Source organism: Oncorhynchus mykiss, chromosome 15, assembly GCF_013265735.2.
Source record: "Oncorhynchus mykiss isolate Arlee chromosome 15, USDA_OmykA_1.1, whole genome shotgun sequence".
NCBI classification, from domain to species: Eukaryota; Metazoa; Chordata; class Actinopteri; order Salmoniformes; family Salmonidae; genus Oncorhynchus; species Oncorhynchus mykiss.
Window position 1 is genome coordinate 22,413,562 of NC_048579.1, and position 12,159 is coordinate 22,425,720.

Sequence of the window (12,159 nt, forward strand, 5' to 3'; positions counted from 1 at the left end):
CGTTGAGAGCTGAAGTTTAACTGTTCAAAGGAAACTCAGCGGCAGCATCAAGGAACCCACAAAGACGTTGCTTCCCAGGGGCTCCCCTTTTCAAGTCTCTCTCTCTCGCTCTGCTCCGCGCGAAGAAGAGAAATAATCTCAATGTCAGACACAAGTCCTCGACAAACACACAGCGACACTACAGCTTTCCCAATGAGCTGTGTTGCGTTAATAAAGCACAACAGGCCAATGAAATGTCTGACAGCAGTCCCAAACCTCTCCACCTTGATCCTGTTGTTTTCCCCTTCCGGGACTGCTGTTCAATGACAATTCCTTACTCTTGAAAAGTACCTTTGTTCTGGTGTGGACAAACATTTTGTTCCTAACCAAGTAGGTAAACTGAGCATGCACAGTATACAAACTAAGGCAAAAAGATAGGTGGGGGAAATAACACTATCCCACAGGCATGCAGCTCACACCACAGTCTGAGTCTTCCCCTATCTAAAATCCTTTGAGCTTTGAGGCCACTGTGTCAAATGCGTTTCCCCGGCCAGTGTCAACATTCTCAAGAACAATGTCTGCGAGACGAATTAGATGTCCTTGCCAAATACTCAGTGTAGCAGAGACGGACAGTCGAGGTTGGACACAAAATAGGGACACTTCCCAACCTGTCTGACTGCAAGCCTGTCACCAACTCTTCTCACAGTTCCTACACCTTCCATCACTTTCTTCACCCTATTCATGCCATGCATTTCTCAGATTTGCCTTTCAAAATGGCAGGTTCCCCCAAGCCCTGAGTTCAGACATGTTCACAAAAGACGTGTCAGGGTAGAATTATATCCCCAGACACACGACGCCATAGAGGATCCATCAACGCTGACCAAGATCCATTAAGGATGAACGCATTATCATTATCAAGTTTTCACATCTACCTCCATTCTGTATTGTATAGTGTGTGTATTGTTTTGTGACATACACTTATAATGCTTTTCCCTTGCTGACGTCTTGCCATACCTCCCTGGGTTCAAACCTGAAGACACTTGAATAAACTGGTGACACTGTCACAGAAACAAGGTACAGTTTCTAGAATACCCAGAGACCACTGTCAACCCTAGACCACTGTCAACCCTTCCAACCCAGCAGTCAGACTCACCTCTCTCTGCCAAACAGGGTTGATGGTGTTGCAGACAATGCGGGAGCGTTTCTCCTGGCCGTGGTGGGGCAGCGCGGGGTAGAGGCTGTGCTTGCCGGGCTGGATGGCGATCTTCAGGTAGGGGTCAGGGTTGAAGAACATGCCCTTCTTCAGCCCCACCGCTTGGACATCTGAGAGAGAGAGAGAGAGAGAGAGAGAGAGAGAGAGAGAGAGAGAGAGAGAGAGAGAGAGAGAGAGAGAGAGAGAGAGAGAGAGAGAGAGGAGAGAGAGAGAGAGAGAGAGAGAGAGAGAGAGAGAGAGAGAGAGAGAGAGAAGAGAGAAGAGAGAGAGAGAGAGAGAGAAGAGAGAGAGAGAGAGAAGAGAGAGAGAGAGAGAGAGAGAGAGAGAGAGAGAGAGAGAGAGAGAGAGAGAGAGAGAGAGAGAGAGAGAGAGAGAGAGAGAGTCATATAGACTGTATTCTGTAGTTTGAAGGGGTGTAACTATATTCTCTCTAAATATTCCCTCTCCAGGATGGCAGGTAGCCTAGCGTTTAAGAGTGTTGGGCCAGTAACGGAAAGGTTGCTGATTCGAATCCCCGAGCTGACTAGGTGAAATATCTGTCAATGTGTCTGCTACATTACTCAAATGTAAAGACAAAATGGGTGACGTACGGTAAAAGCTGGTGATTGGGCGAGAGAAACAGGAAGATAAAAAAACGTGGAAACAGGGCGAGAAAGATAGAAGTCTACAAACCGCTCAAGAGCCTGATAACCTGTTCAAATATTCATCTCCTAACAGAGGGAGACTGAGCGATCAAACGCAGTGTGTGGATCTGGCTGTTAATGGTTCTGGGCCTTGTTTACAACTCGGCCTCCAGTCGTACCCCATTGATCAAAGCTTGTGGCGGTGTAGTTCTCTTTCTCCCTCTGCGTGTCCGCTGCCTATAGCTGCTCTGGGCCGCTCGATAAATCACAAACAATAGCCTGGGCCAGGAGATCCCCCCCCTTTCAGACTGTAAGCGCTAGCTCCCTCTCCTCCACTCCAATCAACCCATCTGTCTGTCTGTCTGTCTGTCTGTCTGTCTGTCTGTCTGTCCGTCCCTCCCTCCCTCCCTCCCTCCCTCCCTCCCTCCCTCCCTCCCTCCCTCCCTCCCTCCCTCTAGGGGGGTGACTGTGGTAGCAGACAAGGGGAAGGAGGGTTTGTGGATAACGGGAGACGGGGTACAGACAGCAGTCAACACTGGCCTGCTTGGTAGCTAAGTCGCTAATGCTCATATTTGTACCAGCATTTCTAAAGCAGTAGCAAGAGAGAAGTGGTTATGAATGAAATATATATGAGAACACGACACGGTCAATGGCTAAAGCCATACAGAGTGGTGGGGTTGAACGACGTATGTGCGTTAAAAGAGAGTGTGTGTAGCTTAACTGCGTGTGGTGAAATGTTCGTGCTCGTTTGGGGTATAGTTTCATTGTTTGAGGAAAGCTTGGATAGAGTGGCAACAGCTTTTCAGCTTTTACTCCAGGTAAGGGAGTAGTGGGCGGGAAAAAGGAGGATACTTGAAAATACAGAATATGTTTCATCTTGTGGCGCCTCCCATTTCTCATAGTAACATAACAGTTCTGGACTACTCTTCACATTATGTTGCCTTCGCACCATATAGTTACTATATAGGTCCTTCAAAAACCAGAATGTACATGGTGCAGAAAAATGGGTGAATTAAAACTGTGTTCAAATGAGTAGTTACTATGTAGATGTTTGTCCTGTAACTATTCCATGTAATAATATGCCGAAAGTGTGACCCCTTTATGTGCACATGAAAGAATAGCCTTGGTTTCAGCTCCTCTTTAGAGAGCGACAAAAGGAAGGTCAATGTGGACCTGCAGCAGTCAAAGACTTGAAAGAGGACTCCTGAAGGGTTCCTGAAGATGACAGCCTATATTGACCGAAGTCAGCGAATCAAATGGAACATTCCAACAGGCATCTGAAAAACAGCTACTTTTGGAAGGTAGCTCCAGAGGCCCTATCCATAGCAATGTGAAAAATAGCTACAGTACAGATTGCCAGGGCATCAGTGACACTTGTGGGGGATGTTGAGCTGTGGAGGCATGGGCACAGTACAGTAGGGCCAGATACAACAAGCCCCAGGCACTGCATGGGCGATTGGCTCTTAACAGAGCACCACAACAAACACTTCCAAAATATAGCTACACATTTGCTTTTAAAGTGTATGTATAGCTAAGGACAAATATGTAGTTTATCCACCTACCATGAAGAGAGAAAGAGAGAGAGAAACTGCATTGAAAGTTTTCGCCAATGCTCTTGCTCAAATAGATATAGACAAATTCCAAAGTTATAGATGCCTCCAAAATGTCAGTAGTGGTACCTTAACACTAGAACCGCCATAGGCCAAAGGTCACTGACGGTTGATTTTGTAAAGAAAAATGAAAAAATGCACAAAAAATAAGCCATGTCCTGCTCCTTCCCTGACTTTTCCTAAATGTTTGTATTTTACACTGCTCATTTGTCAGAATTTTGAAATCACAAAAAAAGCATTTAGAGCCTTTTTAACAGTTTTTTCCCACACCTATTCCCAACTTAATCTGCTAAGAAATGTGTTGTAGAACGTTGGTACCCAGCCAGGTGCTAAAGCTTCTCTCTCTCTCTCTATTCACTGAATGAATGACAAATGGATGAATGGGCGATAATTGTGCACCTTTACTTCACAATTGAATTTAAATGAGGCCTAACTTAATGATAAGGAGGGTGAAGAGGTTGATTTAATTTAGTTTAGTGAAATGATGCGTTTGTTATGCCTATTTATCATACCACTGTCTTTTACATTTTACTTTGTAAAAAGAAGTTGTTATGGAACCGTTTTATTTACTATAACTCTGATACTAATCAAATCTATTGTATGGGTAACAAATTCATGCTACATGGTGCAGTAGGCCTTTAGAATAATGCAAAACATATCCTTGACTCTGTCCAACTTGATGAGCGGGAAACAAACGATGTCAGTCAGCCTGCACAGCCGGCCCATCAAATCTACACCTAAACTACACCTAAACTATGTGTGAAACTAATTTCACACGTAATAAAAGTTAGCCTGTAGCCAAGTATCAGATAGAGAATATTCTGCAGTTTTTATTACACTTACCTTTGCCAAATAACTCTCATAGTTCAAGAGGTACAGCTCTGCTCCCCCTTTTTTTTAAGAATATCCGTGCATTCAGCACATGCCCATTTGGCCAGCAACATTGCTCTGGCTACTAAGCAAAAACTAGTAACATAATAAAATTACAATTACAATATATTTATTTATGCAATTCATCCTTTACAATTGTTCATGCACTGGTGCTTTGGTTCAGGAATGCAGCAAATCATTTCGCCTGTGCACCTGGTTCTACTATTATCTTCTCAGTTTCTATTTGGCCAAAAGAAGCTGTAACTGGACATTATTAATTACTATAACTATATTACTACGAAAATAGTCTATAGGCCTATGTGTTTCCTAGGACTTGGTAAAATTATACAAAACATGTCCTTGACATGATCTAAACAAATAACCATTGACATAATTGTTTTAAAAGGCTATATTTATTCATGCAATTAATCCTTTATGATAGTTTATGCACTATTTATCAAGTGGTGGTGCTTATGTTTGCGCACCTTGAGGGTTGATATGCATCTGATGCATATGCTAAAGGTGCGTCCGGCGGCGTTGTCTAGCGGGTACTTATAGGCTGAAAGGCCAGGAGGTTCTGGTGTTAAAAAGCAGAGCTTTATGCATGGTTGACTATACCCTCTCCTGCTAAAATGAAACATTGACAATATCAACACAAAGCCTGATATAGAACCAAAACAAGGGAGAGTCTCCCCTTGAAGTCTAAAATAGACCACATTTATAAATCAATTGACTGACATTGAGCCTGACCTTCTGACCTAAAATAGACCTGAAGAGAAAGAAAGAGGTATCAGTGGTGCCAAACAGAGCTCCTCCTGTCCCATGTGACACCCTGTGTTAAAAGAGGGACGGAGGGATGGAGGAAGAGTGACTCACCTGAGAGAGAGAAACTGATGAGCCTTCTGTTGCCAAGACTCTGTGTGACCTCCTGGCTGACCACTGGCTTCAGCACCTGTGAGGAAAGAAACAGAGAGAAAGAGAGAAAATGAGAAAGAGCAATGAGAGATAGACAGGAACAGGGAGGAAGGAAGCGACATTACAGTAGGGAGTGAGTTACATGCACTACCTCCCCTTACCTTCCCTCCCCCTCTCTCCTCCTCCTCCTCCTTATCTGTCCTGTCCTGTCTGGGAAGTGAGATCCAGTATTTCAGGCTGAGGGCTGGGGGATCAATAGCCTTGCATTCATTAGGGCTCAATTGATCCAGTCTCCAGGAAGGAAGAGGAAGAGCAGGGAGAGGCCCCCAGGGAGAGGCCCCCAGGGAGAGGCCCCCAGGGAGAGGCCTTCTCAGAACATAGAAAACTGTAGCTGCATCAGCCCTCCCATCCAGGGCTCTCTGATGGAGGAAACACCAACACCCAGAACCCATCAGCTGTCTCTGACATAGTGGAGAAAATTGTGTGTGTGTCAACACTGTATTTGCTACACTAGAGATTCACAAATCTGTACCGTGCCCTCAAAACTCTTTTGATATCTCGGTGGGAAGTGACTTCGCCCACCATTTTCTAAATGTTTATTACAAAACAAAAGCCTTAAATGCCAGTAACAGAAACAATTGGCAAGTGAACAAAATAACCTTAAGAGCAGGTGTTTGGACCAGTTTTAGACAAAGAAATGCAAATCCTTTGGTCCTGAACATAAAACAGAGGCCAACAACAAGGTCTATTCATAGATTATACCGTAACACAGAGAGATTAACATAATCTGACTGCCAGATTAATCAAATTACAGCTGAACCATAGATTCAGTCACAAAATGAATTGGCACTAGTTTCACAATAACAAGATTATACAAATGTGAAGAAAAAAAAATATCCTGAATTAAAAGATGTCAAAGAGAACTGGATGAATCAAAGTTATTTCAACCCCCAAAATAAATGTGATGATGTTGAATCAACGTAGAAAGCTGATTGGATTAGCAAAAAGCAATCAACGTAAAGGCATTTCATATTTTTTTCACTTTTAACCTAAATCCAATGACATTTTGTTGTTGAATTCACGTTAGTTGACAACTCAACCAAATGTAAATCAAAACTAAATCTTGATCTGAGCCCAGTTGGAGGGTGAGACATGATTGATGAGGAAACGCAGTAATCGATCGTCCTACTTCCTGCAAATAATGCATTCAGGTTGAGGAGGGGCCAAGTGGAGAAAACAAATACAAATACTTTGATAACTATCTGACCTGTAGGGGTTTTCATTTCTGCTCTTGAAAGATACAATATTGTTTCTACCAAATTATGCACATATTTACAGGAATGTCTCAATATGGACTGTACCCATCAGTCTTCAACGGTGAGTTAAACAAATAAATGTTTAAGCACTCTGTCCCCACTATTTGAGTTAGCAGGCGATGCTCTTACTCAAGATCAAGCCGTACTACATCTGCAGAGTGGATATGAATTAAATTAAAGGGCAAAAGCCATAAATAGACACCGAGCGGATCTGTCGGACAGCTCCCCCATATCACCTTCCTTGTTCTATCATCTTCCGAGACAAAAGTGAGACATCCCACTCCCTCTGTTTTTTTCTGGTTCTTATACAGTTAATGAACTAAGCAGACCAGACCCAGCTGCTAATGCATGGGTGCCTATGGGAGAGCCACCCCGTTAAGCAGACCGGAACTGACCATTTTTTTTCAATGGTAAATGGCCTGAGTGGGACATCTTCATTTGTCTACCATCTTTGTCATCTTCCAGTTCAGAGAACACATCCTCTAATTGAATCCAATGGTGGAGGAGTCATCACAATGAAAGATAGAGAGAGAGAGAGAGAGAGAGAGAGAGAGAGAGAGAGAGAGAGAGAGAGAGAGAGAGAGAGAGAGAGAGAGAGAGAGATGCTACATTAGAGTCATCACTTAGTGTATACAGACAGTGGGACAGAGAGTTTTGCTGACAAAAGGAGATTGCTATGGGAAGAAGTGTGTCTATAAAAGCCATGGGATGTGGTGGGATAGGACCTAGTACACATGTGCATTAATATTAAAGATGGCACCGATAGAGATGGCAGCTTCGCTTCTAGTCCTTAGGAAACTGTGCAGTATTTTGTTTTTTTATGTATTATTTCTTACATTGTTAGCCCAGAAAACCTTAAGTGTTATTACATACAGCCGGGAAGAACTATTGGATATCAGAGAGATGCCAACTTACCAGCACAACCAGCATTACGACCAGGAATATGACTTTCTCAAAGTGGATCCTTTGTCTGCACCTCCCAGGGCATTTTAATTGATTCCAGAGGCCCAAAACAACGCCACCGGAGGAGAGGGTGCGGGAGCGGTCTTCTTCTGAGGCTTCGGATGCGCACACACCACCCACCGCTTCCGAGTATATCACTTGCTAATGTCCAGTCCCTAGTTATCAAAGTCAACGGAATCAGGGCATGAGTTGCTTTCCAAAGAGATATCCGGGAATGTAACATAGTCTGTTTCACGGAAACATGGCTAGCTTGGGACATGCTGTCTGAGTCAGTAGCCAACAGGATTTTCAGTGGATCGCGCCGACAGGATTAAACATCTCTCCAGTAAGAAGAAGGGAGGGGTGTGTGTTTCATGATTAACGACTCATGGTGTAATTGTAACAACATACAGGAACTCAAGTCCTTTTGTTCACCTGACCTAGAATTCTTCACAATCAAATGCCAACCGTATTATCTCCCAAGTGAACACTCCTCGGTTATTGTCACAGCCGTGTATATCCCTCCGCAAGCAGATACCAAGACGCAATCAAGGAACTTCACTGCACTTCATGCAAACTGGAAACCATATATCCTGAGGCTGCATTTATTGTAGCTGGGGATTTTAACAAAGCTAATTTGAGAACAAGGCAACCTAAATTCTATCAACATATCGATTGCAGTACACGAGCGAGTAACACGCTCGACCATTGCTACTCTAACTTCCACAATGCACACAAGGCCCCCGCCCTCCTTTTGGCAAATCTGACCATGACTCCATCTTGTTGCTCTCCTCCTATAGGCAGAAACTAAAACAAGAAGCACCCGTGCTTAGGTCTATCCAACGCTGGTCTGACCAATCGGATTCCTCGCTTCAAGATTGCTTCGATTAGGTGGACTGGGATATGTTCCGGGTAGCCTCAGAGAACAACATTGGCGTATACGCTGACTCGGTGAGCGAGTTTATAAGAAAGTGTATAGGAGGTGCTGTACCCACTGTGCCTATTAAAACCTTCCCTAACCAGAAACCGTGGATTGATGGCAGCATTTGCGCAAAACTGAAAGCACGTACCACCGCATTTAATCATGGCAAGGCAACTGGGAATACGGCCGAATACAAACAGTGTAGTAACAAGCAAAGTGTCAGTTTAGAGACAAAGTGGAGTCGCAATTCAACGGCTCAAACACGAGACGCATGAGGCAGGATCTACAGAAAACCAGCCCCGTCGCAGATATCGACATCTTGCTTCCAGACATATTAAACACCTTCTTTGCGGGCTTTGAGGACAATACAGTGCCACCGACGCGGCCCACTACCAAAGACTGTAGGCTATCCTTCTCTGTGGCCGACGTGAGTAAACCATTTAAATGTGTTAACCCTCGCAAGGCTGCCGTCCCAGATGGCATCCCTAGTCGCGTCCTCAGAGCATGCGCAGACCAGCTGGCTGGTGTGTTTACGGACATATTCAATCAATCCCTATCCCAGTCTGCTCTCCCCACATTCTTCAAGATGGCCACCATTGTTCCTGTTCCCAAGAAAACCAAGGTAAATTAATTAAATGACTACTTCTGTCATCATGAAGTACTTTGAGAGACTAGTCAAGGATCATATCACCTCCACCCTACCTGTCATCCTAGACACACTTCAATTTTCTTACTGCCCCAATAGGTCCACAGATAATGCAATCGCCATCACACTGCACACTGCCCCATCCTATCTGGACAAGAGGAATACCTATGTAAGAATGCTGTTAATTTACTACAGCTCAGCATTTAACACCATAGCACCCTCCAAACTCATCATTAAGCTTGAGTCCCTGGGTCTTGACCCAGCCCTGTGCAACTGGGTCCTGAACTTCCTGACGGGCCGCCCCCAGGTGGTGAAGGTAGGAAACAACATCTCCACTCCGCTGATCTCAGCCCCCTCCTGTACTTCCTGTTCACCCACGACTGTGTGGCCATGCACGCCTCCAACTCAATCATCAAGTTTGCAGACCACACAACAGTGGTAGGCTTGATTACCAACAACGACGAGACAGCCTACAGGAGGTGAGGGCCCTCGGAGTGTGGTGTCAGGAAAATAACCTCTCACTCAATGTCAGCAAAACAAAAGACTTCAGGAAACAGCAAAGCGAGCACCCCCCTATCTATATTGAAGGGACAGCAGTGGAAAGTTTTAAGTTCCTCGGTGTACATATCACCGACAAACTGAAATGGTCCACACACACAGATATTGTGGTGTAGAAGGCGCAACAGCTCCTCTTCAAACCCTCACTAACTTTTACAGTTGCACAATCGAGAGCATCCTGTTGGGCTGTATCACTGCCTGGTACGGTAACTGCACCGCCCACAACCGCAGGACTCTCCAGTGGGTGGTGTGGTCTGCACAACATCACCGGGGGCAAACTACCTGACACCCGATGTCACAGGAAGGTGAATTGAAAAATCAATAAAGACAATAACCACCCGAGCCACTGCCTGTTCACCCCGCTTCCATCCAGAAGGCGAGGTCAGTACAGGTGCTTCAAAGCTGGGACCGAGAGACTGAAAAACAACTTCTATCTCAAAGCCATCAGATTGTTAAACAGCCATCACTAGCACAGAGAGGCGGCTGCCTACAGACTTGATATCACTTTAATAAATGGAACACTAGTCACTTGAATAATGTCACTTTAAGAATGTTTACATATCTTGCATTGCTTATCTCATATGTATATACTGTATATTGTATCCTACACTATTTATTCTATACTATCTATTGCATCTTAGCCGCTCTGTCACTGCTCATCCATATATTTTACATGTATATATTCTTATCCCACTCCTTTACTAGATTGTGTGTATTAGGTTTTGTTGTGGAATTTGTTAGATATTACCTGTTAGATACTGCTGCACTGTCGGCTCTAGAAGCAGAAGCATTTCTCTACGCTCGCAATAACATCTACTAACCATGCGTATGTGACCAATACAATTTGATTTGATATGATATGTCCATTTTCCACTGCAGGATTTTACACCGGTGCTTTGTCTTTCCACCCCTGAGGCCCCCCAAAAAGCCTTTGGCCATGGCCCAGGTGAACCTACTCTGACTTGAGGCCAGACTAGGGCCAGTGGGGTATTGATGGGAGTAACTGGTCGAGTCAGATTCAGAGAGGCAGCGTCAGATTCAAAGGCAGAGGGAGAGAGAGTGAGAAGAGGAGAGGGGGATTCTCCTCTGCAGTGCGGCTGCTCTGCTGACTGCTAAGGCTGGCGCCCCACTGAGTGAAAAGCTTACACAGCGGTCCTGTCAGCTCAGCGCACGGCAAGGCTTAGACTAAAGAGTCAGGACACAGTGAGGACAGAGACGCATACATACATATACTTTACGCCAACATAGATGCACACACACACACACACACACACACACACACACACACACACACACACACACACACACACACACACACACACACACACACACACACACACACACACACACACTGTGTTATCTGCGTTCTGTGTTACTGGCTTGGCGATTCCTCTCTAGGGACTCTCCTTCCAAGAATGTGTACTAGATTACAAATGGCTTGACTGAGAAACCCACAGCCATAATAGTAAACAACACAATGTATGCTGACATCCACAGAGCTGGGATGTAAACCTGTGCCATCATGTGCCATCTCTATCACACACACACACACACACACACACACACACACACACACACACACACACACACACACACACACACACACACACAGAGAGAGAGCATAGAGACACAATCTCAGTTTCAAAGACACAAAGACACATCAAAATGGACAGAGCAGGCAACCACACACACTCCCACCGCCGATCACACGACAGAGGGAGAACCAAGCTTCTCAGCCTGCCTCTCCTGAATGAAGAGCTATACATACAGTAACTATTCAATGGAGGTAGACCTGAGCCAAACACTGTCATTTTTGTAAATAACTTCACCTCCTTTCTAATGTAATAGAGAGCTTTGAGAGTGATGAAAGAGTGGGAGCAAAGAGGGCCCAGTTCATCTGGAGAAGCGAGGCAAAGAGAGTCACACAGACGGCGATGGGCAGATAACACTGATGATAAATAAAGCTCTTACCCCCCCCCCCCCCAATTCACTGCAACAAATCTCCTCCCTGCAGATGCAGATGCCCACAACGGCGACCCAATATGTCTGGGACCTCCTGTGGGCTCTGGCATTATACCAGTATGGGTACACTGATGGATGGGGAGAACTGGTTATCAGGTTTACTACCCCGCTCTGTGGATGTCTGCATACTATTATGGCTGTGGGTTTCTCAGTCAAGCCATTTGTAATCTAGTACACATTCTTGGAAGGAGAGTCCCTAGAGAGGAATCGCCAAGCCAGTAACACAGGACACAGATAACACAGCGTGTGTGTGTGTGTGTGTGTGTGTGTGTGTCTGTGTGTCTGTGTGTGTGATCTGAGATGAAACACAAAAGACGATAGGGACAGTTCCACACTGATTCTCTGATTTGACAGGCTCCTTATCTCAGTACACAGCCACCTCTCCTACAGCCTGAGGTTAGTATGCAAGCGACAACACATGACAGTTAAAGTGAAAACCACTTTGTACATTTTTGATACAGAAATACTATCATTTAACTACTAGATTGACACCTGCTACTTAGACGACGCCTACGCTGAATATAAATTATTTAATACACTAAG

At 44.8% G+C, this 12,159-nt stretch overlaps 1 protein-coding gene across 2 annotated transcripts in view; it reads right to left on the reverse strand.

The window, feature by feature from the left end:
• The window catches only part of LOC110489790 (E3 ubiquitin-protein ligase HECW1), a 79,165-nt gene that overhangs the window by 46,031 nt on the left and 20,975 nt on the right, over positions 1-12,159 (reverse strand). For both annotated transcript variants that reach the window (XM_021562699.2, XM_021562698.2), the window contains exons 6-7: positions 5,172-5,247; positions 1,133-1,302 (exon numbers count right to left, since the gene is read on the reverse strand). In XM_021562699.2, coding sequence (XP_021418374.2) covers positions 1,133-1,302; positions 5,172-5,247 — 246 coding nt within the window. The remainder of the gene's footprint in view (positions 1-1,132; positions 1,303-5,171; positions 5,248-12,159) is intronic.